The sequence below is a fragment of the Sinocyclocheilus rhinocerous genome, unplaced genomic scaffold (assembly GCF_001515625.1).
Source record: "Sinocyclocheilus rhinocerous isolate Xijiao unplaced genomic scaffold, SAMN03320098_v1.1 scaffold340, whole genome shotgun sequence".
Taxonomy (NCBI): domain Eukaryota; kingdom Metazoa; phylum Chordata; class Actinopteri; order Cypriniformes; family Cyprinidae; genus Sinocyclocheilus; species Sinocyclocheilus rhinocerous.
Window position 1 is genome coordinate 895,391 of NW_015670980.1, and position 27,858 is coordinate 923,248.

The window sequence follows — 27,858 nt, forward strand, 5'->3', positions numbered from 1 at the left end:
CTACAATACTACAGCGAGAATAAAAGTTATGCTTTCTTTCTTTGCGTGAACATTTGGGCGGTGTTATGTAAATCTTCCCACATAGTGAGGTAGATATGTGGGGGCGTGTTCGAACGAGCCGTTTTAGGTAGGTGTGGCTAACTCTTAACTTTTATAAAGAATATCTCTTTGGATTTGAGACTTTAGTCTTTGCAAATTTACAGATCTTCTTTATGCACCAAGAGCTTGTAACACTCCAAAGAGAAAGGAAAAAATTAAATCGCATCATATGACCCCTTTAAGGTCCCGATATACTTCAAGCGAAATCGAAGAACGAACTGGTGTGACGTCATTTCGAACAAAATGCTGTTCAGTGAGTGGCTGAGAGACGAGCAGCGCATTCGTTTGACCGCACAGCAGCTGACATAGATGTGAACGAACTGTGCATGTGCACGCTGTGTTGCCACGGACCAATCACTTACCAGCTCCTCCTTTGTATTAAATTTGAAAAATAATTTTGACAGTTTATTCTTCTCATGCGCTTATATTAATATATATATATATATATATATATATATATATATATATATAAATACAGTTTGTGAGCACGGATTAGGGGAAAAAACAGCTTAACAGCTCTGGCAGAATGCAAATACGACGTGATGACGTCATTAATATGCTAATGAAGTATGACGTCATTTAGCACATTTAGCTACTTTTCAAGCAGGGTTTAGCTACTTTCCATTGAAAATAGTTGGCAACACTGACTCTGCTCTGGGTTCATTTCTGTCTGTCGAGTCCTTGGAGGAGAGATGTTCGATAAAAACATGAACGAAGTGGAGAGTCGCTTTACAGTAGCAAATTAAGTTTTGCTTTTGATGAAATGAGACGCTGACACTGTTTTTCATGTTTAATTCTGCTGCTTGCTTTTAAGCAATCTATTAAATAAATTGCCATGTAAACACACGTGACGTGACTTCACGGGAGTGCTAATTTGCAGATGCTTTTTATTAAAAAAAATCTTGTTTTCTCCTTTTTTGTTGTGTTTATTTTGTTACTGAGAGGAAAGTGTTCAGCACACATTGACATATTCATGTAAACGTCGCTTTCATCAGAGTGGGCGGCGTCAGGATGTTCGATAACAGTATATCGCTGCTCATGTATTTCGAACTTCATTTAGAACTTTATCCTAAATGAAGAATGAAAAAGAACTTCGTTTTGAGTATATCGGAGCCTTTAGTGTAAAGCATCTATGGTCTACGGGTCTACGCATCTACGTGTCACCTGATCCACAAATGCACAGACTCCTTTTTGCATAAGCAATTTATAATATATATATATTAATGCAGAACAGAACATTTTTATTCGCAAATGTGTCTGTATTTGTTCAAATCGCTGCACAATCATTTAATCCCGAATTCACAGACTCAAATTGAAAGGCATTTGTTTGTGGTTAGTAAGATACATGTATAAAATTTACGCAGTACATGAATAATTGTGCGTAAATCTATTAATCATTTTGAGTCTAATATCATCCAATAGATATTGCCCGCCCACTTGTTCGTCTTTTCGCGTTGGCCTGAATGAAAATGCAAATTCATTCTTTGCCACTAGGTGCCGCTTTTGGAGCGGTAAAAGTAGCGGTTCCCCCAGTCAAAGCAGCACTGCGCTCACAAACGCTGCTTTATCAGGCATTACAGGCGAGATGAAATGAAAACGAGACCAATCACCGCAGATAGCGTCACACAAAGGAGGGGTTTGGAAAAATGAATCGTTGAGCGAATCGTTTGGGAGTCGTTGAGCAAGTAAGGTAAAAATAAATGCATATCATAAGACAATGAAAGTTTTTTTGACCTTGCATGCATGTCAACCTGTTGTTGGGGACTCCCAAAGCCAAAATATTAACCTTTCATTACCCATAATAGGGGCACTTTAAACTTTCTTTAGTATTTATTGATTATTACCAGCATCTATTGTCTCTTCTTGTAGTCCGGAGTTGCACTCAAAACTTTCCATCGTGGACAACAGAACAACCTAGTTTCATTGTTTAAGCTAATTTATTGAGTTTATAAAACTAGTTTATTATTTGTATATACTTTATACACCTATAACAATTCCACGGATGGGCATCAGTGTCCAGATTGTGTGGTCAAAATTTTAGGGTCAAAACTTTAATGCAGGAAGCATTACTAAATTAAGGACACTTAATTCCTGGCAATATTGTCGACTTGATTGCACAGATAGCCTACTATTGATTTGATGACATCAATGATGTTAATTGAGTGTCAGTCCTCTTGCATTATCGATGCACTACTTTCCTGATTAACACTGTAAAGCTGCTTTGACACAATCTGTATTGTATAAAGTGCTATATAAATAAAGGTTACTTGAGTTGACTTGACTCCAAAAAGGTCATACAAGTTTTGTCAAATGAATTCATATGAATCAAGATGTTTAATCAAGTCTTGTGTAGAGATATATGATAGCTTTATATGGTGAACAGATCATTTATGTGTTGATCATTGTTTAGATGATAAATAAAAGCCTAAATATATATCTTTTGAGATTAAACTGCTCGATCCATACAGTATGGACTCATTTATTTACCTTTATTTACCTTTTTGGATCTTGTAAGTTGCAGTTTACTGGACTTTCAATGAAGGGACAATAATGTTTTCTACATTTATTTTTTAACCGAACACCAAACCCCCCTTTTTTTTTAAATACTGCAGTGAAATCATGCGTCAGTGTAACTTTTGATGCTTGACTTCACCTCTCAGTGCCCCGAAAGAAAACAGGAGTACAACAGGAAACTAGGAGTCACAAGACAAAGGTATTTTAATCCCTGTTTGTGCTCTTTCTGCTGTCTCACAGAACTGCTAGAACAGACCACAACAAAATGAGAACTCACAACCTCAAAGTCACATTCAGCCCTTTAATATGAGGAATATGTCTTTCATCTTTTGAAATAAAAGAGTTCATTGTAAATTCGTTTAATTTCATCTGAATGAAAACGATCAAAACTCAAAACGCCCCACCAGTCCGAAAACATTTTTTTTTTTAAATTAAGCTGCAAAAATGACTTGTTTCAAACTTTCACAAGCATCACTTCCTGATGCAGACAATGTAGATGAGGGGAACAGATGTGTATTTATCATCATGTATTAATTAATATTGAAATTAATATTATTTTTGTTGCAGCTTTAAGCTGCTGCAAGTTCAAATGAAAAACTGACTCCAGTCAACAGCTGAAACCAAATTAAGGAAGTGCAGTGCATTAAAGTTATGTTGTAAAGCTGGATCCTGTGTGTTGTTTTCAGGTGTTGTTCTCTATGGAGTCAAAATAATGCCACATATATATGCAAAATAATAAAGTTTTGCAAAAGAAAATAAAGTTTTGCAAAAGAAAATAAAGTTTTGCAAACGAAAATAAAAGTATTGAGAAAAAATAAATGTGTTTTTGCAAAGCATATATATGTGGCATTATTTTGACTCCATAGTTCTCAGCCTAGGAATGTTAGCTAAGAGCAAAAACAGACACCGTCTGTGTAAAAATGGATATAAATTCTGCCAAAGTGCTAATACATGAAGATAGAGGAGATCCTGTCAGACTTTCCACTGACAGCCATAACAAATTCACTCCAATCCAGCAGCTGTACCTGTGCTCAGGGCTTTCCTGTGTCTGCTAGAACACTTTACGCTCGAGGAGCAATTCTGAGTTGTACTTGCAGAAAACCCCCATGCCATATGGAAGTGCTACAGGTAGCAAAAAGTGTCAGAAACTCAAGACTGTGTGACCTTAAATGGAATGTCTGATGTTCTGCATGTCAATAAATTACACTAAATATAAAAAAAGACAACTCAATTTCCCTTTCTGTCGTTCACTCCGATGTTGTGTCGAGTGTACGACACTAGGGGTCACTCTTGGGAGCCCAAACACCTCTGACATCTTTGAGAAAAGGCCAATGAAATTGGGTGTGCAGAATTTGCATACAGTAGGTGGACAACCAAAATGACTATTACCGGCGTTAACTGCAAGTCAGTCGCGTGTTAAATTCGTTCACGAAACTACCGCCAGGTGGCGCAAAGGGACAGTTTGCAAACTGGCTGTTATATTTTGTTTTGTAAACGGAGATCAAATAACGAAATAAAACAACAATAACATTATAATATAACATTATAACATCCTTAAAAATCATTAGAACATTTTCAGTGAGGGCTAATTTAGGCTGCAGCCTAACGCATCAAAAAAATAAATAAAAATAAATAAATTTACACAAAGGCTCTTACTGCATGTTATGGTTATTAAACAGTCATTATGAAAACCATTAAAACTACACAATTTCCTTATGTTGTATTAAGGGGCTTTCATTTCAATCAGGTTAATGAAAGTTTTTGAATGAAAAATCCTGACCTTGAGACTCATGAGACTCTATTTGCGTCGCAATTTACTCTGACTCACACCATAAAAAAAAAAAAAAACATTGAACAAAATAAGTTGTGAGAAATCAAGATTAGTAGGCTAAAACTGCGACATGGAAATCGCCTAGAAATCCTACAAGAAGTAGGATATTAGCTTGGAATGTTTAGATTACATTTAAGGAGGTGTGCATTATGCCATAAAAGAATAAAACGATTGAAAAGGCGGCTTATTGTTGAGTGTTATAGGCTAGGCCTAGTTCTAACACATATGCTATTTTGGCATTGTAGTCACATTAATGTCACAAATTATGAAAGGCTTGAAACTTACATTTAATAATTCGCTGATGTATTTCAGCAGGTCACACACACTTATTCGTTATCTGGCCTTTTTTAACATTTATTCCCGTATACAGAGCCCATGACATGCCGAAAATTATGTCCATGGCATGAATTAAGATATTGATCACTTTTTATCGTTCTTTGGATTAAATAAAACATGTTTAAATAATAATTAAACCATTTTTAAAATAATAATAATAATAATAATAACAACAAGGTACAGAGTTTGGGCATGCAGGAGATTGGGGGAATCTGTAAAATGTAAAAAATGAATTATTAACCCTCTTAGCGCACACAATACAATTTAAGAATTTTGTCATTTAATTAGAAAACAACCCCTGATTCATAACATTCATTTCCAAACGAGCCCTAGCCGGCCCTTGGCCAGTATTCTCGGCCCGAGTCCGTGTCTTTTCTCTCTCTCACTTCCTAATTAAACAGCTGCTGTTGCAGCCATTAACATAGTTCAGTTTGTTTTTAATTGCAAAGTTATATTTATTATTGTTTCATTATTAATTCATTTAGAAATTTTTTTTTTTTTTTTTAAGTGACGACCAAGCCGATAGCGGCAGACAGTTGATCATGTTTGATCAATTTAGCCTTCTCAAATCATCACGACTTGCTTAAAATAAAGATATAAAACACTTAAAGCATAATACAATGCTAGTTTAAACATTTAACCTAGATAAAAGTGCTCTGTTAGGCGTATATCTAAGCGTTTGTGCCAGGGCCGGCCCAAGCCTTTATGGGGCCCTAAGCAGAATTTTATTTGGGGGCCCCTCAGTGCCGCCCATATGACTGATTATTGTCAATGCATGATTATTTGCAGACTATAAATCTGACACACCCAATATCTAACACACCCACAATTTTATTTGTTATAGCTGTGTTGCTTACATTATACCATTTTTTTGTTTTGTTTACCCTTCTATGATTTTTAATTGTAACAGTAGCAAACTCTAAGTCTTACAGTACTAAGTGGCATACTTAATGTGGTGTACTGAAAAGTAGCTAAATAAACCAGCAGACAATGCATTTACAGAACAGAATGTTATTTTGACAACTTAAATTATTAAACACAGCAGCAAGTCATCTGTAAAAAACAACAACTCTTAATCTATAACTAGCTAATTGTAAACCTCAGTAAACAACTCTTAATCTATAACTAGCTAATTGTTGAACTGTTATCAGTACCACGTTTATGAAACATCAAACACATAAAAAAACACTGCCCTTTACCCACTGTTCATCTATAGTGCACATTTTTTTAAACACTTAAAATATTCTGAAGCCTATGCAGTAACATTCACTTTAAAGATTCACTTTTCATTAATGATGAAAAAATGTGTCTCCTGGTGGAAAAACAAAGACTTTTAAGATGAAAATGAAATGACTATTATAACCAAGAGATGGTAGCAGAGGATCACTCATCAGCTCAGTTGCAATTTCCACTCCCTAGTTTTTGTCACAACTTGCTTTTGGATTTATTATAAAATGACTATTATACCAACTATTATTATTTTCTATATATTTTGTGTACTTTTACATTTATTGTACTACTGCATGAATAAATAAGTTAATTATTAAAGGGGTCATATGATGCTTTTTTAAAGATCATTATTTTGTGTATTTGGTGTAACAGAATATGTTGACATGCTTTAATGTTCAAAAAACACATTATTTTTCAAATACTGTACATTATTGTAGGTCCTCTATGCCCCGCCTCTCTCAAACGCTTCATTTTCTACAAAGTCCCTCCTTCCGACAAGCGCAGTCTGCTCTGATTGGCAAGCTGACCCAGTGCATTGTGATTGGCCTAACACCGCAAGCACTCGTCGGAAATGTAACGCCTCTTACCATAATCGCTTCAGCTTTCAAAATAAATGTAAAGGCAGAGCCCGAAAGGGGAACAGAGTCGCGTGACAGACAGAGTGATGAAGCTGGTATGTGTTTGCAGTACACAAGCCACGGTTAAGACAGCTGACTCCACTCTGATGTGCCCCTGTCTCTCTCTCTCTCTCACACACACACACACACACACACACACACACACAACCCGTTACTCTGCGCTGCGCAAAACTCCACATTTGAACAGTCAATAGCAAATACTTAAACTAATAACAAAACAGTAGCTGATTCAGAAGCACCAGATTGTCATAGCAAAGTCAGAATTACCTCCTCTCCTAGGTTCACGAAACGGTCGTCCATAAAATGCATTGCTGTTCTGTTGTAAGTAATCTTAAAGATTCCTAAATGCATCTACTTCCGGAAGGCCAAATAAAGTGCTTTTGCTTTCGCCTAGAAACACACAGCGTCTCCCTGACATGCTGCTTCAACACTAACTGCGGTTACTGAAACCACGCCTTCTTTCTTTGCGTGAACATTTGGGCGCATTATGCAAATATTCCCACATAGTGACCTAGATATGTGGGGGCGTGTTAGAACGAGCCGTTTTAGGGGGGCGTGGCAGAGTCTTTGGTTTTGAGACTTTAGTCTTTGCAACTTCAGGGATCTTATCTATGCACAATCAGCTTGTAACACTCCAAAGATTAAGGAAAACTTGAAATCGCATCATATGACCCCTTTAATGGTTTGATAAACTACTTAATGCATTATTATTTAATTATCTTTAACTGTAGAAGCTGTTAAATATATTCAGCCAACGCAGACTTGTTATTGCTTTAAGTTTGTTACTCTGAATTTACTCTGCATCACTTCATGCACAGCTCTTTTTTGACATCAGCTTGTCAGATGTTTCGCTCGTTATCACTGTCAATCATAGAAATGACTCGCGGAACAATTTAGCAGATTCACTCGCATAATTTTTTTAACTCGCGCTTGTCATTCCTGAAACAGTATTCGTGGACAAACAAAACCTTCTTTAAATTTTAAATGGATTATGTGAGAAACCTTTTTTCTTGTTATAATGGGAAGATATGCGAGTACGTAGAACTCAGTAAACCTGTGAAAACAATTAGTTCAGAGCGAATTCTGACTAACCAGTAAACACCTCTGATCTGATTCTGAACTGATTTGTGCATGATGCGTCACTGTGGAAATAATAAGGTGATATGTATAGATTATTTAATTTAATATTGTCCATTGACACAATATATCACAAAAAAAAAAATCAAGCTGTACTCTTGGTGGCCACGGGGACCCTAAGCAGCCGCTTAGTTCGCTTATGACTTGGGTCGGCTCTGGTTTGTGCAGAGAATGGAAAGCTGAAGCGTGCTTAATGCATAGAGGCGCCAGCGCGATCACTTCATTTTGTTCTTCACAACAGTGGATACAACTTGAAGTAGCCTACGCCGTCAATTTTGCTCTTACAGATAAGACTAATACTTCATTCGGAACTGTAAATGGTATACTCTTATTTTTATGTGCACTCACAATATCAACAAAACGTTGTGCTTTTGTAAAATAGAGAAAACAAACAGGATGCGCTTTTTGCCGTCTCTGTCTGTGTGAACAGGGACCCTTCGAGCTCGGGCTGAAATGCAAAGCTCTAAAATCAGGTGCAATTTAGCTTTGCCGTTTCCGAAACTGATGGTTTATATTCACAATACGCTACAGAATACATGTAAGACTGAACCCATGAAGGGCTAATAATGACAATAAGATGTTAATAATGTATGATCGTGCTTCGGTTCGTATTTAAGAAACGACTTAAAAAAGTTGTAGTTATTATTACAGCAAAAATTTATTTTTGTTCCATTAATAATTTTTATGTGAGGTTGAAAAATAAACTGTGCTATTATCATCGGTGCTATAAGTCAGTTTTGCTGTAGGCTATTCATCAAAAGCAGCATTAAAAGCGTGCTCACTGTGCGTCTGTCTTGCCTGCACAAACATGCAATGGAAAAGGGAAGTTGGTTTATCAAGTTAATCCACAGTCCAGTGGTAGAAGGTTAGTCAGTGATTTCAGCGACACAGGTTCAAATCCCGGATTGCAATGTTTTTTTTTATACTAAATATAATATATAAAGTGATTAATACAGATGTGTGTGTTCTGTAGTTCGCTGGTTTATGTTACACCATTTTTTTTTCTTTTAGATAGAGCATGTCCATAAAGCAACCAGTAGTGTGACTGAATTCAGTATCCATTTGGGGGTAGTTCTGTATAGCTTCATCGTGGGGTTTGAAATAAAGTTACGAATCGCTGGCTCTTTCATATAAGTGTCTGATGAGCGTTTCAAACTTGCAGAGCAGGTTTAGGCAAAGTGTCTGTTTTAGGAAAAATGCCTCGTTTGGTTTGGCTTTTGCAATTTTGCAATGGCATACAGAGTATTATATACAATATAATATGCAGCGTTGCTTGTTTTTTTTTTTTCCCTCAGGAGAGACGCGGCGCCGCTGCGAGAGAAAGAAACGTCTCCAGGTTACGTATGTAACCATGGTTCCCTGAAGGGAACGAGACGCTGCGTCAGAAAACGCTATGGGAACGCCTTCAGCGTGACCACGCTCTGAATCACATGTGTAATCAGTCCAATGGAAGGGCGAGACGTCATAGGCGGGTGACGTAGCGACCAGGAAGCTATAAAAGCACGTGAGATGGAACCGGCGTCAGCTTCTAGGAATGAAGCAAGCACTCACAAGGATGCCGGAAGTACCTCTCTTGGGGGGACCATAGCACACAAGCAGTTGGTCCGCCTTTCTCCACAGGGCAGCTCTGTGGACATATGCGCCCAGTGCTCACACTGGGCACATACAATTAAGCTTCTGATGGTCGGGTTCTCTGAAGGGAGGAGGACAGAAGGCCTGAAGTACGATAGGCTGTGGCGTGACAGAGGGGACTTTAGGAACATAACCTGCTCAAGGGTAGAGAAAAGCCTTGGCTGAGTCGCAAACAGGTCCACCTGAGCCTGGCCAAAAATTCTCCAAATCTGCTTCACCACCTCGGGATGAAGCCTCTATTCCCCGGGCCTCGGCCCCTGCCTCGACAGAATGTCTGCTCCCATATTTAAATTAGCTTGTAGAAGAAGAGCAATCAGCGAGAGCCCTGGTCTACAGGGCAGCTCTGTGGACATATGCGCCCAGTGCTCACACTGGGCACATACAATTAAGCTTCTGATGGTCGGGTTCTCTGAAGGGAGGAGGACAGAAGGCCTGAAGTACGATAGGCTGTGGCGTGACAGAGGGGACTTTAGGAACATAACCCGCTCAAGGGTAGAGAAAAGCCTTGGCCAAGTCGGGCGTAAAGTCTAGGTAGGAAGGGACCACTGAGAGGGCCTGCAGATCCCCAACTCTCTTTAAAGAAGACATTGCCAGAAGAAAAAACGTTTTAATCGAGAGAAAGCGATCAGAAATCTCTTCAATAGGCATGAAGGGAGGCTTGCAGAGAGCTTCTAACACCACAGCCAGGTCCCACGTGGGGATGCGAGATCGTACCGAGGGCCTCAGCCTCAGCTCACCACAGAGGAAACGTGTAACTAGGGGGTGTCTGCCCAGTGACTGGCCTCCGCAATGGCCTGCCATGTATTTAAATTAGCTTGTAGAAGGGGAGCAAACGCAGACCTCCCTGGTGGTTGATATAAGAGACCACCGCTGTGTTGTCGGTGCGCAGAGAGCTTCTAACACCACAGCCAGGTCCCACGTGGGGATGCGAGATCGTACCGAGGGCCTCAGCCTCAGCTCACCACAGAGGAAACGTGTAACTAGGGGGTGTCTGCCCAGTGACTGGCCTCCGCAATGGCCTGCCATGTAGACCTTCAGGGTGGAGTGGGTTAACCCTGCGGAGAAACGGGCCTGCAGGAACTCCAGCACTGTACCAACCGGGCAGTTAACTGGGTCGAGCTGGCGATCTCCACACCAAGAAGTGAAAAGTTTCCACTTCAAGGCGTACAAGGGCTACTAGCAGCAGACGGACCCCGTCCCAGCGCACTCTCTCCAGAACTCCCGGTAGCAGAGCAATCGGGGGAAAGGCGTGCAGACGAAACCTCGGCCAAGTCTGTACCATGGCATCCAGCCCCAGTGGATCCGGATGAGTCAGAGAGTACCAGAGGGGACAGTGCGATGTCATCTGAGTCGCAAACAGGTCCACCTGAGCCTGGCCAAAAATTCTCCAAATCTGCTTCACCACCTCGGGATGAAGCCTCTATTCCCCGGGCCTCGGCCCCTGCCTCGACAGAATGTCTGCTCCCATATTTAAATTAGCTTGTAGAAGGGGAGCAAACGCAGACCTCCCTGGTGGTTGATATAAGAGACCACCGCTGTGTTGTCGGTGCGCACCAGCACATAACGATCTCTTAGGTCTGGGAGGAAGTGCTTCAAAGCTCGAAACACGACCAGCATCTCCAGGCAGTTGATGTGCCAGGTGAGATGGCGTCCGAATAACTTATAGAGGTTGCCACCGTTTAGTAAACTGTGGAGCTTTGACTCTTGCTGCTTACTTGAATGGCAATGCTTCCCGTTTGTCAGTTGATGGCCTTTCATTTTTAACCTGAAATGTGCATGTTGCTTTTCTGATGTTCATTGAAGTTTTCAGTGTCTTTTTCCCGTGTCACTTGAAATGTGTCCATTTTGAATTTTGTTACCAATAGCGAGACACGGTGAGGAAAAAATAAACGATCAGATGTGGGACTATATTCTGTCATAAGTCGCATACCATTCATTGCTGAACTTTCTACCGTCCATTACTGAAAATTAAATTAAATTACTGGTTGATATGTCCCGATCTCAATAAAGTTTACACACACTTTTGGTCCGTGAATTAGATCTTGCTCGGGTCGCGCGCTGTCGAGGTTAGGACCGGTTCCAGAATTAAATCACTGAGCCTGCTTTCACATATATTTTATGTTCAGTGCCAATCACTGCTATTTCGAGAGGGAATCCCGCATAAATATGCAGATGTCATTCCCGAAACTTTGCAGGGTGTATGTGTCCGGAAAACTAAAGTTTCATACAAATTCTGAATGGATTATACCCCCTAGAAAGTGCGCAAGGCGCGCTCCGTTTATCACTAAAAAGCGTCACTCATCTTCGTTCATCGCGATCTCACAAAGTTCCGTTATAATCAATTAAGCTCTCTAAACTGCACAATGAATCTCTTATTTACATCGCGCCTGCATTAGTCATGAGATGATTCACGAGCGTGCAAAACTGCACTTAAAAACTGCGGCGCATTCAGCGTTGAGTGAATTCTGACAAAAAGTTTCTGATTGGCCATTGCGTTCAAGAAATCGACAGATATGTCTGTGATTGTCTATATTGCTCAACCCTGCAAAAACACAGTGAGGGTATTTAGCACTTGCTAAGCCCTCCAATTGTAGCGGGGCCGACATCAGGGATTCCATGACTAACTAATGTCGCCCATGACCGCACCCCAACCGGTGAGGGACGCGTCCATCACTAGCGTTACGCGGCGACAAGGAGCTCCCAGCACCGGGCCCTGCCTTGACAGTGAGTGACCGGCCTTCTCTGACTTTTGCGACTGCAGTGAGGATCGACTCGATCCAAACAGGAGACAACCGTGCCTGCATCGTGGTCGAATCCCACACCACGCACGCATAAGTGGTCCTCTGTAATGGAGAAAGCACACTTCTCTTGGCGTTTAGTCTTAACCCCAGCTCTTTCATGTGAGCGAGAACAACATCTCGATGCCCAACCGCCAACTGCTCTGATTGAGCCAAAATCAACCAACCGTCGATGTAATTCAGTATGCTGATGCCCTGGAGTCGCACGGGAGCCAGAGCAGCATCCACACACTTCGTGAAAGTGCGGGGTGAGAGTGCAAGGCCGAAAGGAAGAACCCGAAATCGGTAAGCTTCGCCCCTGAAAGCAAACCTCAGGAACTTCCTATGATGAGGAAGGATGGAGACATGGAAGTATGCATCCTTTAGATCTATCGTGACAAACCAGTCCTTGGACCAGATCTGAGACACGGCTTGCTTGATAGTGAGCATCCTGAACTTCAGTCGCATAACTGAGCGGTTCAACTGACGTAGATCTAAAATGGGACGCAACCCTCCATCCTTCTTCGGAACAATGAAGTACCGGCTGTAGAACCCGGACTCTCTGTCGTGAGGAGGGACCACCTCAATGGCCTCCTTCCTCAAAAGAGTGTTCACTTCTTTTTCTAATACCATGAGCGTAGGAAAGACCCCGTTGAAAGGAGGCGGAAGAGCCCCGAACTGAATGCGATAGCCTCTTTCTACAGTATGCAGGACCCATCGAGACACATTTGGCAGTAGCTTCCACGCTGCTAAATAGTCTACTAAGGGAACCAGTCTCTCGAGACTGGCCTCCGGTGTACTTGTAGCTGCTAATTCGGTGCCCTGAAGCGGAGGACCGGCAGGAGATGGCTGAACTAGCTGCTCTGGAGACCCCCGAAGGGGTGGCGAGCCCCTCAGCTCCGTTACGTTTCCGGGCGGAAGAGACTGAGGGAAGCGCTCACTGGAGACCGCTGCGCCCTGAAGCACCATTGGTGGCAGGGTTAGCAGAGAGATCTCCCGAGGGCACTGAGGAGAGACGGACACCGTATGATGCGGTGCACCCCGCTCTTTTTCAGAGGTCCTGAACCACTCATGTCAGGGCCTTTTGGTCGAGGACTTCCGTTGAAGCACGTCCCTCAGATCGGGCTTCGACTTCGAAGCCCCCGACCTAGAGCTCTATTTCTGTACCTCGCGGTATGAGGAGGAGGTACACGGCGAGGGCTGCTCCCCCCCAGCAGCCCCCGGAGCTAGAGAGAGGCGAGGGAGGAACCGCTGGAGCGCCGCCGCCTGTTTACGAGCCTCCTGGTACCGGTCGACGACGGAATTGACGGCGTCGCCGAACAGGCCAGAAGGCGCAAGCGGGGTGTCCATGAGGAAGGACTTCCTTTCTCAAGGGAAGGGCACAATTTGTGAATTGGTGTTCTTCCTAGGGGAAGGACCCCCGGAGATGTGGCATCAGATCTGCGCTCTCCTTCCTTCAAGGAGGCCTGAACCGGCACCTGTCTGCTTCTACACTTAATGTGTATGTGGCTGGGATTGCGGCTAACCACGACACCGTGGGAGGCAGATCGATGGGGAAGCACGATCTGGTTATTAGGTTCCTCAGAGATGCTTGGAGGTTGAACCCTCCGAGGCCACGTCTCATTCCCTCTTGGGATCTCACTGTCGTCTTGCAGGCCTTACAGAGAGACCCGTTTGAGCCCCTTCAGTCAGTTGAGTTCAGTGCCCTCTCTATGAAGACGGCCTTCCTGACTGCATCACTTCTGTCAAGAGGGTGGGGGATCTCCAAGCCCTCTCTGTTAACAAATCATGCCTGGAGTTCAGGCCGGCAGACTCTCACATTGTCTTGAGACCTCGGCCTGGATATGTGGCCAAGGTTCCCACCACTCCTTTCAGGGACCAGGTGGTAACATTACAAGCTATCCCCTTCCAAGAAGGGGACCCCTACCTGTTTCTGTTGTGCCCAGTGTGAGCCCTATGCACATACCTAGATCGCACTCAGAGTTTCAGACGTTCTGAACAGCTCTTTATCTGCTTTGGAGGACAGCAGAAGGGGAATGCTGTCTCCAGACAAAGGATCTCCCACTGGATTGTGGATGCGATCCTAACCTTTTGCATTATTGCCTAACCTTTTGCATTATTGACACACTATTTTCCTATTTAATACTGTAAAGCTGCTTTGACACAATCTGTATTGTTAAAAGCGCTATATAAATAAAGGTGACTTGACTTGACTTGACTAATGGCCTATCAGGCCAGAGGCCTACCTTGCCCACTGGGAGTGAGGGCTCACTCTACCAGGGGCATGGCTGCATCAGCAGCCCTGGCGAATGGGGCCTCTCTAGCAGATATCTGTAGAGCTGCAGGTTGGGCTACACCTAATACATTTGCTAGATTTTATAATCTACGAATGGAACCAGTTTCTTCCAGAGTTCTGAACATCAGTTCTTTGACTTAGGAGACTGGCAGGGTTTAGAGCTTGCTACCAGCGCTACTCCCCCCAGGGTAATTATGCGCTTATTCAGTCCAGCTCAGGTTTTCTTTCATGAACTCTGGACTACCCTTCCATCACATAAGCACTTTTTCTTAGCAAAGTTCGACGGAGTAACTTGCTATTAGAACTCATTATGAGGTAGTTTCCCTCGAGTGAACTCTTGTATTGGGTTAGTGCTACACATGTAGTGGCTCCTCTTGAGGCCCCATGTGTGTATTCTCCACTGTATTGCCCCTGAGGCTCAGTGTTCCCCTAGACAGACATTCTGTCGATATGTTCTGGGTTTTGGTAGATCTCCCCTTATGCGGAGCCCACCCCAGTACTTTCCCTATGTGGTACTTCCTCTGTAAGTCCATAGGTGGATCTTCACATGTTACCTCCCCATCGGGTAGGATGTGATCTCCGTAGTGCCTTTTTCCCTAGGGGGAATAGTCACTGTCCCAACGTTACTACCAAGACTTTTCAGCTATTATATTATGGTGAGTATTACTAAGGGAAAAGGCTCTGGCTGAGGGGACCTCTGCCTCTATGATGGCTCTCCCGGATGTTGGAGAGTGAGGTCTTAAGTCTTGGGCGTTGGAAGGTTACGAGGAGGAGAGGTGCATTTGGTTGTGACATGTTGGCTTGTCAACATCTGCGCCCCCGTGGACTTGTGATGCAGTTCGGCAGTTCGGCAGTTGTGGTGTTTAGTATAGGGACCCCTAGTGTCGTACACTCGACACAACGTCGGAGTGAACGAAGGGAACGTCTCGGTTACGTATGGTAACCCTCGTTCCCTGATGGAGGGAACAGATACGCTGTGTCCTTCATGCCACAACTCCGAATTGCCTCTGAGTGGGTTGAGACACTTCTTGACTCCTCAGAACAGAACGAGTGAGCAGATGCCACGCTGGCCTATTTATACCCGGATGTCCAGGGCATGACCAGCTATGCAAATTCTGCACACCCAATTTCATTGGCCTTTTCTCAAGATGTCAGAGGTGTTTGGGCTCCCAAGAGTGACCCCTAGTGTCATACACTCGAGGGTTACCATACGTGATCTGAAGAAAATGTGAGTGGTATTTGCCCATCCTAGAGTGCTGTGTTTTAAGTGTTTTAAGGCTCTGACACACCAACCTGACATCAAAGAACCTGAGGCAACCAAAGCAAACTGCAGTGTTGCTTCACAATAGCTTTTTCCCCTTAAAATAGTTTGATTAGTTACAAGTAAAAGGAACTTTCTCTCTTGCACTGCCATCATGTGCAGCTTTGGCCATTCGTACATAGCCTAAACAAAACTAAATAATCATATTGTGAACAATAATCCCAAATTGCATCTGAGTTCAAGTGATGAAAATGACTGAAGCATGTAAAATGCTGTAAAACTGAAAACGGACCCTTAATTCTCTCAGGTCTCTTGGTATGATTCAAGGCTTGGATATTTTTAACCAATTCTTCATTCAAAAATTGTAAGCATGAACTCTTGGAAAAGTAACAGCATTCTTCAGGGCTTTTCACAATGCATCTGACCCTAGGTTATTATCATTTTTCTAAACCTTGCTTTTATCCCCGGATGAAAGAAACCTTTCACATTTGTTATTTTGTAATTTAGCAGGGGGCTAGCATGTCTTTATGACATCTTTATGAGTACAGCTTTTGCACTTTTCAAATGCAGTAATTTTAGCATTTGATGGGGAAAATGTCAAATGATGATGGAAATTGCATCAATTGGAATGAGGACCTGACGTACTCAATGTTGTTTTTAGTTCTTTGTTTCGGAGTAGAAAGAAGTTCAAAATATCTGAGCAGAAATATGTGCTGCAGGCTTTCTTTTTAATAGCAAAATAAACAATGAATAAAAATGCAGTGAGAAAACAGCAGTCAAGAAAGCATCTGATCATAGTGATGGGGACATATTTGCATCAGCTCTGCAATTGAACACTCCAATCATGTCACAACATGTAGTATTTATTTAAATAGCAGTTTGTACAATAGATCGCTTTAAATCAAGAAACTTTTCAATTTTTAAGCTTTACAGTACTCAACATGAAAGTGTCAGTGCTAGAATTACAACTTTAAATATTACTACAAAAAAGCTCCCCAATGTTTTTACTCGTGTCTCCATGGACTGAACAGAAGAAATAAACCAATGATCTCTACATTGGAGAAGGTGGAGCCCCAGAGCATAGCTACCTGTTATGTTATTGCCACAAACCAAATGGTAGTTTAAAGGTGTTTACCAGCTAGAGCAAACTTTTTTTTGGAAAACTTTAGCAAGCTGTTTTAAACCCCCAAAACAAGCTACATTTTGGCTTGCTTTTGTTCTAAATGATGCCACAGCAGTTGGTTCTTCAATTTCGCTTGAAGTATCCACCTTATTATTATTATTTTTTTTTATTAAAAGGGTGGTTGACTGTTTTTTTTCTAGGCTTGATTGTGTTTATGGGGTGCAGTCTAACGTGTTAATCCTTTGTTTTTAAAAAGAAAACACATTATTTTTCACATAATTTACCTTTATTCTACACCACTCTGTCCCTACTCACATAAACGCGCTGATGATTTCCTGGTTTTATGAAGCCCCTCCCTCAGAAATACACGATGGGCTCAGATTGGTTAGCTGGCCCAGTGTGTTGTGATTCGCTAAACCACCAGTGCGTGTCTAGACGTCACGCCCCTCACCTCAGTGCATGTGCTCCGGTTGGATTGTAAACAATGGCATTGTCTATATTGCTTATCAATTTGAGCCCGATTGTGGATATTAGTGAAGAGGATCATGCAGAACCTGTGCAAGCACACGTCTCTTAATGGTATGTTTTTTGTTTGTTGTTGTCTCATACTTTTAGATACTGTTATTTGTAAATGCTACTGCTTCTATTAGCTTTTATATATGGTTTTATCCTGATTAAAGCTTTAATACAGTACGCCAACCGCACGCGAATATGCACTGAGACATGTGCACATTGCTTGACTGTGCTTCCACTCGCTGTTATTTCACTATTTTACTTTAGATATGTTTTCATTTATGCTGTTTGAAATGCAGTACGTATTAGATGCACGGAACTAACTTACTGACAGACTTTCACGTGCGCTTTGTGTTTGTTAGTCCTGAAGCTTGCGGCTGCGGTTAAACGCACTTGCATCTCCAAATACTGTTATGATACGAAATTGATGTAAACACAGTCAGTTATGCTTTCAGAACAGGACAAAACATCTGATATGTCAAAACAGATCTGTGCATTAGTGTGAATGCAGCCTATTAAAGATGCCACTGTCTATGATCTCATCAGTAATAATCAAATGGCAATAATGCTGAGGAAAAAAGAAAAAGCCCATAACTGATTGTCTGTAAACTTTCGAATACTTAAAGCACTCTCAGATACTGAAAGTGATTTTTGATTATCACTTGTAATTATCTTTTCCCCCCTTTATTACTTTATATTTGCTTGTATGTTTTGAAGATAGATTTACTTTGTTTAATTCTTAACATTAATTAATTAATTAATTATATATTAATTAACGTAATTATTTTAAAAAGTTGCCTGCTTATATAATTTAATAAAAATGCACAAAATAAATTTGATATAATCATGATGCATCGTGATATCAAATTGAATTGAATCGAATTGTTGACATGATAATCGTAATCGAATTGAATCGTGAAACCAGTGCCGATTCACACCCCTAATTTAGGTAGTACGGGGGGCACATTCCCTTCAAAAACAAACATAATCCACTGCGTCTTCAGCGGCTCAGATGTCGGGAGTAAATGACGACTGCTATGTTCATTATTACATCCAACAACAAAGCACCTCAATCGCTCAGGAGACATTCTTGTCTACATCCGCTCCGGTGGTGAAACAATGGCGGACTGATGACAGCTCACTCAGGGGGGGGTCTAAGGTAAAACGCCAGTGTCAATCAACAATCGTGGGAGGGGCCTGGGTATGTGTGATGTCACACTGCCAAGAATCTGAGATCGGCTTGATTTGAAAAGGGGACATTATTTATATGGATTTTAAAAAAAAACACTGGTTGGATTTTTATCATTATAGGGTGGTTGTGCACACACACACTGCCAATACACATTTCAGTTCAAACAACATGTAAAAGTGAATTTTGCATCCGATGACCCCTTTAAAAATAAAGGTTCTTTTTTGGCATCAGAGGTTCTATTCTATAAAGAACCTTACACATCCATGGAACCTTTCAAATGCAGAAAAGGTTGTTATAGTCGAAAAAGTTTCTTTAGGTTTTTAAAATGTTCTTCAAAATGGTTCTTTTAGGACCTGTTCACTGAAAGGTGAATGGCATCACTGCAAAAACACAGTTTTGGAAGCTTTATTGTTTGAGAGTGTACAGCACACACACAGCTTTAACAGACACATATTTTATTGGAGTTTCTCCTGTATTTGCCTGCTGTGTCAGTCTGAGACCGCAAAGAAGTGTCCAAACGCACCTCCTCCTGTCCTCAACGCACTGTCAGAGCGTAATGAAACACAAATGTGTGCCTGATAAGAATCTTCAAAAGAAAAACTCATCATATAATCTTGCATGATATTTTATATTTCTCTGCTATCAGCTGAGGACAAGGGTGGATGGCTTGATATTTCAATAGAAGGGTCGCATATTTTTGTAAACTCTTAGAAAAACAGGGCCATCTGTTGACTACTGCCAGCTGTCTATATGCGCTGCAGACAGCAAAGCAGCTCTCTAGGTGTTGGAATAGAGAAAGTTTCTAAAATATATTATTGTTGGGAGTCTTGAATGAAATTCATTGGCAGATGCAGTGTCTGCTTCATTACACTACTGAGGATTAGTTTCTGGCAGACTAGGATGACTATGAAGAATCTCTCTCACCTTCCCTTCAAGGCGCGCGGTACCCCCTTGGCAGACGCGGGTATTACGTGGCGGGAGGGTAAAAACAGGGGGCTCTTTGCTGGGGGAACCTCGTCCCAGAGTCAGAGTCGTCTTGGAGACATGAGATCCCGTAACAAACTGAACGTCACCCATCATTCTGCAAACACAAGAACATCAGAAGAGTTTTAAATTCCATGTCAAGTTCATATAAGTAGTAGAAAAATGAAAAGACAATGAATGCATTAAAATGAACTGACTGTAGTTTATATAGTCAAGTTTTTTTTTTTTTTTTTTAAGCATGGATTATGATCCCTCCATTGAGTTTCAGGATTGTCATGAATTTCATATGACCTATACTAAATTCTTCATGTTCACACAGATAATTTAGGACCATATATGTTCATGCTTTTGATCGGCCCTCTTACTGTATATGGGACATAAGGATTTATTTATTTATTTATCAAATTATCGGCCAACTGGAGAGTAATTAAATTTTATTTTCTTGCCAAAGCCCATTTAAACTCGTGTTTGGATAGTCAAGTTTTTTTTTGTTTTTTTTAAGCATGGATTATGATCCCTCCATTGAGTTTCAGGATTGTCATGAATTTCATATGACCTATACTAAATTCTTCATGTTCACACAGATAATTTAGGACCATATATGTTCATGCTTTTGATCGGCCCTCTTACTGTATATGGGACATAAGGATTTATTTATTTATTTATTGCATGTATTTGTTGTCACATAACCTCTCTTTCTCTCTTTCTATGCTTTCTCCTTGCAGCTTAATGTGAAGACAATTATAAGTGATTCACTGATAGGTTGAATTAATGGTAGATGGAGAAGTGTTTGGAGAAACCCATTTGAAAACAGTCATTATTTTTGCAATTCCATTTGGTAATGCTAGTGGCACAGAGATGTCACATTTACACTAACAACAAGTACGTGTTATAACATAGTTAGAAATATTTATTATTCAACCCTTATGAAAAAATAATATTACCTAGCACAATCAAGTATTCAAGTTTAAACCTGAACTTCACTTCATTATCCAAGGAAACCCTCTAGCTGACCACAGACCAAGTGATACTTTAAATGGTGTTCATAAATCTGCATCTTCCCTTAAAAGGTCAAAAACTCCTTCACGACCGTGAATTTAAGCTGATTTACGAGCATGCAGCAAAAAGATCTTTGCTGAAACATGTCACATTTGACCTCTGAGTCAAAGTGTAACCATATGGTAGGCCTATCCTAAATCCAGTGGACAGGCAATACCGTGACAAATGTACTTGCATATTTTACACATACAAGCACAAGCACACTCAAATACATGTCAAACAGACACAGTCATTTCCTCTTTAAGAGGTCTGCAGATTGTACCACATGGGGCGACCACATCCCAGGCTGAACACATTAGCCTGTCGCAGTGAGCGTTCAGCACAGGCTGTGCACTCCAGACTTACATAGAGGATGTTTTTACACTTGATTCAATTGGGTAATCAACGGAATCAGTCGACTACCACCATGAGTGACTAGCATCCGAGTTCTGAAGAGTACTTTTATACCAACCAAAACAAACCGAACTCTGATAACAAACAGACTCGCATCAAAAGCTCCAGTGTGAACACACCCTTAATCAGTCACCGTGCATTAATTATTAATTCATCTGGATCTGCCGAAAGGAGAAACTTTAATTAAAGGGTTCAAATGTGACAGAGTGCAGCATGCATGCAAGGCATGCAACCTCACAGGATAGGTAAATAAAGCTGGATGTTTGATGGGCTTTCCTTTCTCTCTCTCCCCCTCTCTGTCCAGATTTTTCACCATTGTGCTTATTGGCAGACTCCAGACATGCTTTCCCATGGTTGTTTTTGAGAAATGGCTTCTTTTGTACAACACTCACGTACAGGCCAGTGTTATGCTGAACTCTTGATATGGTCGACTGGTCAATCTACAGCCTGTTCTCAACTACTACTTGAGCTCATACAAAGTGATTTGTGGTAGTTATATTAATTAACCAACCAATTGCAAGGCAACTGTGTATATCTAGGTGCAAAAACACGCAATGGGACCGAATATTTTGCATTTATATATTTTGCAAGAGTGCATACTTACTTGGACTTGTAAACACATCCAAGACTCCTTATGGCATTGTAGCGAATCAGCTCATAGGGGAAATATGAATAATTAATCATAACTAGTTATAATTAATTATAAATATTTAGATCCGCTGTAGATATGTACTTGACCTCTCAGGGTCAACTGTCTGTCAATTCTAAGAACGTTAATTTCCTGGTTAAGGGAAATAACTTTCTTACTGTACAACTCTATAGACACTGTCCAACATCCACTAATTCCAGTCCAGCAAACATCCCCAAAAACCTGCATTAAGTACTCTATTACTCATTTAGAGTGAGCTACTTTTTTTCTATTTCTTTACTAAATAACCAAAAGGAACCTGAGTTAAAGTCTTCTATTACAGTATTACTCTGTCTAATCTCTCATACCTCATGAGTTCCATTCAAAAACTTGTTGCAGTCAGTCATGATTTAGACAAAAATGAAGGATCTTCGACGTCAAACATGTTGAAATGTACACAAATGTCAATGAGATTTGAGACCTACACAGAATGAACTGTTGGCAAATGACAGTAATCATTTTGGGTTAATGATGGAGATTTAAAGGGTGCAGAACGTAGAACATGGTGTACCACAGTTCCACCAATCCTGAGGAAATTGCTAAGCCTTCCATAGAGTTCTGTGGGCACAGAGTCTTTGTGAGGCTGGTCTCATAGTCTCCACTGTCATATGCAGCTCTATAACACAAGAATGATTCAAAATACTGCAGAAATCAGGGTGCACGAAAGAACAGTGGGTTCAATTTAAGACATGACTTTAATGTTTTCAAGACTTTCTTTTATTACCAAGTGAACATTCAGTTGTTGTTAAGATTAACTATGAGTTCCTGCTGTATTAGATGGGGGTGTCCAATCCTGATCCTGGAGGGCTGATGTCCATTAGAGTTTAGTTCCAGCCCACCCAACACATTTGCCTGGAGGTTTCTAGTAATCCTAAAACTTTGATGAATTGATTCAGGTGTGTTTAATTTGAATTGGAGGTAAACTCAGGACGGTGGCCCTCCAGGAGCAGGATTGGACACTCCTCTGTTTGGTAGTCACTTTTAAACTGATATAAATTGACACAACCAGTTTTCTCAGTTGATGTGATGAGTAATGTGATGTGTAATTCCCGTGCCAGGAGCATCGTCAAACACCCATAGAGTAATACAGGGATGCTGGAGTCTATCCCAGCAGTGATGGAAATGCCTAATTTTGAAAAAAACGTAATTCGTAAAAAAAAAGTTTTATGCTCACTTGAGGTGGTTTTTGCCGTGTGCGAAAAAGGGTTATTGCAAATAATGGGAGATGGAAATGCATTTTGTGAATACATTCCTCCAAGCGCATCAAAAAAGTCATGTGACTATGCGCTATGGGACGGCAAAACCTGACTAACCAGCAGACCGATCTCATTCCACAGCATCTGAAATGTTGTTATGGTCATTCGGAAATGCCCGAGCAAAATCTGTCATCAAAGTATTTCTGTATAATTGCCTCCCTGAATGTCTTACAGCATCCACCTCAGAAAGCAATGACCACATTCATTGTGTTTCGTCTGCTCGCTCTGAGGCACAAGTAATTTATTATAGATGAAAATGATTATATTCAGTAGCTTCTCCTACTTTTCTTAGTAATTTATAGTGCCGGTTTACCAGGAAGTGACGATTTTGTTCTCTTTGACTCGTTGAATGGAAACGGTGCTTGTTAGCAAATGTTTGATGCGATATTGCGCATAAGTTTAATTCACAACTTTGGATGGAAACCTGGCTACAGTCCTGCAGAGTTTCGCTCTAACCCAGACAAAAGTAGCTGTAGAAAGCTACATCCAGGTGAGTTTTTATCAAGGCTGGAGCAAAACTCTCCAGGACTGACATTGGCCACCCCATCATCAAACAGAATAGCAAAAATCGCTGTCTCCCAAACAAAAATGAAACATTCTCATTGTTAGTCCCTGTGTTTGGACAGACAGAAAACAACTGCCCTAACAAGACTCAAGGGTGGAATCCAATGCTCTCCATTGACTTTGTATTGCGGGAAGCTGCCTCCTTGTCATTTCTGACTTATAACAAAAAAAAACAAAACAGAACAATATCTAAAAGCTGCTGTGTGACAAGGTGTACAGCAAACAAGCTAAAACCCAGAACTATGTTTTTATAGGCTGTCGACTCCAAAAAACGAGCGTTGAAGGACACAAATATTTGTAGGTTTCAGGGTATTTCACGTTGGGCCGTTCAGTTGGATCATTTCTCAAACAAAAGGAAGGTAAGGAAGGGGTACTGACATAGACCAATAAAATTTTGTTTCTCAATATATCTCCTCTTCTTAGGTTCACACAGGATGGTAAAATAATCCTTTGACATGGTTAAAAATAATGAATGTTTCCCTCCAGTGGGCGTAGTTCTCAGAGTAAGACATGTTGCGCTCTACTTTTGTGTCCTTAAAGGGATAGTTCACCCCAAAATGAAAATTCTGTCATTACTCACCCTCATGTCGTTCCAAACCCGACAGCTTCGGGTCGACAGCTTATAAAAACGTAGTTCTGGGTATTTTAGCTTGTTTGCTGTACACCTTGTCACATAGCAGCTTTTAGACATTGTTCTGTTTTTTTTGTTATAAGTCAGAAATGACAAGGAGGCGGCTTTCCACAATACAAAGGTAATGGAGAGCATTGGACTGTTTCCCCCCGGTGGGCGTGGTTTTCAGATTATGACTTGTGTCGCTCTGTCTCTATTGGCTTCCAACTTTTGAATAACGGATTTAAAAAAACCAACTGTAAGGAAATCATTAAATTTAGTGTTTCTGGCAGCTTCAAAAAATAGCAATAAAGATAATATTTGGAAAAGGGTGCAAACAGCCTCTACATGTCTGGATGTCCCAGTAGGCATTACTAGTTCAATAATTAGAAAGAGTGAGTTACAACAAACTATGCAAACACGTTCTGCACTAACAAGACATAGACTTGCAAAGGTCCAAACATCCAACTGCACCAGTCAACCAAACTGAGAGCTATGAATGCCAATGTCGCTCAAAAACAACTGTATGCAAGAAGAGCATGTCTGGACAATGACCAAGCTCTTTCGATCAGCTAAAACAACTGATTGTATTTCATGATGTTATTTTCCTGTCACATGGCATTTATGGCCCTGGTGATTGGCTCAGAAAGTCCTGTTGTCCCATGAGCAAAGATGTCAGATTTCAAATCCAGCACTTCCAGTGATTCATGCATCAGAAAAGCAACTGCGATGAGAGATGAATGAAAATGCTAATGGGTAGCTTTCTCCACCTGGTACAGACCTCCTTGCACGGCCATGTTCTCAGTCCAAATTAAAGCCAAATTAGACTTTAGTACAAATTAGAATTACATTAAAGCTGGAATACATATTATTAACAATAAACGGTTTTTGCATAGAGTTTTGCCCCAAACTGAAGTCTGGATGAGTCAAAACTAGTTGGCTATAAGAGCTGGTCTGCAGATACTAGCAATTGGAGTTGACAGATTTCACCAAAAATCATGTAGTGTGTGATTATCCTAGACAACACTTTTTTTTTTTTTTATCTTCAGACTATAACGAGTCAGAGGATTTCAAAATTGTTTGATATTTTGGTGATTGCAGGGTTAGGGTTTAGTGAAATGTATTATAGTTTAAATTCATGCTAATTGCATTTAGAACTTCAGAGTGAATTTTTACCCACTTAAGCAGGTCTTAAAGTCGCATACTTAAGTGTACTAAGAAATATAGTCATGAAGTTTCTTGCTTTGAAAAGTCTGGTAGTGTGCGATCCTTATTAGTTTAGTGCATGATGCTCAGTTTTTCTCTGTAAAAATAGACAAAGTCTGCAAGTGTATAATCTTTTCAGGTTATATATTTAGTTGCCTTTTATAATTTACAGTTGTGATTGTATTTAGCTGCTGTTCATGACCCGATCTGGTCAATCATCAACTGAGAACTACTGCATATTAACTAGCTGGTACATATTCAGCACAAAAGACTTGAAGCTACTAGGATGCACATCTACAACACTTGAATTTCTAACCAGGCAAACAACAGACTGGTAAATTATATGGCCATATATGGTGAGGTGTGTTTGTGTGTGACTGTAAACATGCCATTCTTTAGAAATAATGGTGTATTATCAGCACAGCTGCAGTCAGGCATATGTTTTTGTTTCTGCTTTATCAGTTTAGCACTGCACAGTACATATTCCACCGACTCTCAGTGTGTGTGTGTGTGTGTGTGTTGAGCTGATGCTGTTTAGAATGGCTCCCAGTCAATAATGACCTGATTCAACAAACATACATTAATGATATTATCTGCAGCCTGTGAGGCCAGGACTTTCAGGACAGGATAGTGTTTCACAAAACATCATGATCTATGGATAAAAAAATCTGGATAATATAGTAACTATTATGGTGATACATTTACTGAATTCACTCTTCACCTGGTTACAAATGTTTAATCTGGACTATAGTTACATCCAGTAATGTAATGCAAATGCCACGTGACTTGAGCCGCAGAAAAATAACGTCATGACAGCAGTGATTGGCTGATGCTTCCACAAGAACATGCCCAGTCTCAAACATTACAAAGGCAAAAAAATATTCACACTGTTAAGAGCCCTCCAAAACCACTTGGCACTGGTAAAGCATCTACTATATGTTGAAATGAACGTGATTCAAGTGTTTGAAAAATTTTTGTCAAAATGCATGGCTACATTAAATGGCCAATAAAGAAGAAATGTGCTTGTGAAAAAAGAAGCACACTTTAGCTTACTTTTAAAAGAGTACTTATAGAGAATTAATATACTTTAAAAGAATATATTTGTGCAAACTGAATATTCTGAATTTGTCAACACTAAATTGTTGCATGTCAATCAATGAATGTTAATTGCAATTAAAATGAAAGTGTGTATTATATTTAATACATATTACATATTATATTATAGTACATATTAGTACCTTAAAGGTACATACATAAAGTGTACATTTAGTGACAGTTTTTTTTTTTTACACAGGACATTTAACACATACAGTTCCCCTTCAGGAACTCGAGCTGCGTCCGAAAACACTACGGGAACGCCCCCAGCGTGACCGTGCTCTGAATCACATGTGTAATCAGTCCAATGGAAGGGCGAGACGTCATAGGCGGGTGACGTAGCGACCAGGAAGCTATAAAGGCACGTGAGGTGGAACCGGCTTCAGCTTTCTGTCATTCAGCGAAGCGCTCTAGGAGGCCTGCGTTCGCGCCCCTTGTACAAGCTGGCGCACCAGATCCTTGTGTGGTCCCAGGGGAAAATCCTGTCACTGAGAGCAGTGCATATTCCTGGGTATCTGAAGAGCAGACGTCCTGTCGAGGCAGGGGCGGAGGCCCGGGGAATGGAGGCTTCACCCCGAGGTGGTGAAACAGATATGGAGAATTTTTGGCCAGGCTCAGGTGGACTTGTTTGCGACTCAGATGACATCGCACTGTCCACTCTGGTTCTCTCTGACTCATCCGGCTCCACTGGGGCTGGATGCTATGGTACAGACCTGGCCGAGGCTTCGTCTGTACGCCTTTCCCCCGATCGCTCTGCTCCCGGGAGTTCTGGAGAGAGTGCGCCGGTATGTCCCGAAGGTTCCCTCAGTTATACCACAGCCTATCGTGCTGCAGGCCTTTTGTCCTCCTCCCTTCAGGGAGCCAGACCAGCAGAAGCTTAATTGCATGTGTCCAGCGCCCACAGAGCTGCCCTGTGGAGGAGGGCGGGCCAACTGCTTGTATGCTATGGTCCCCCTAAGCAAGGTCTGCCTGCTACGAAGCAGACCCTCAGTCGGTGGATAGTTGATGCCATTACTACTGCCTATGAGTCCTCTGATCTCCCCTCACCACTGGGAGTCAAGGCTCACTCGACCCGAAGTATGGCGGCCTCCAAGGCCTCCTAGCAGGTGTATCTATGCAGGACATCTGCAACGCAGCAGGATGGTCCACGCCCCTCACTTTCGTCAGATTCTATGGCCTTGATATGCGAGCCACTCCTGGCTCTTCTGTTCTCTTGTCTTAGCTGTGCTCTTCCACACTAGACAGGGATTTGCAAGTCTGGCGGCGTGGGCATTCTCGTTCCCGTAGTGTCTTTGGACACAGCCCGAGTTTCTGAAGGGGAACATCTCCAGGTTACGTATGTAACCATGGTTCCCCGAAGGGAACGAGACGCTGCGTCTCAGAGCCATACTTCCGGCATCCCTGCGAGCGCTTGCTTCATTCCT

General features: G+C 41.3%; 1 protein-coding gene across 1 annotated transcript in view; it reads right to left on the reverse strand.

Annotated features, from left to right (window-relative positions):
- LOC107734487 (myosin light chain kinase, smooth muscle-like) overlaps window positions 1-27,858 on the reverse strand; it is a 108,814-nt gene that overhangs the window by 68,607 nt on the left and 12,349 nt on the right. The window contains exon 2 of the mRNA XM_016546459.1: window positions 19,504-19,660. Within this exon, the coding sequence (XP_016401945.1) occupies window positions 19,504-19,659 (156 nt within the window). The 5' untranslated portion in view covers window position 19,660. The remainder of the gene's footprint in view (window positions 1-19,503; window positions 19,661-27,858) is intronic.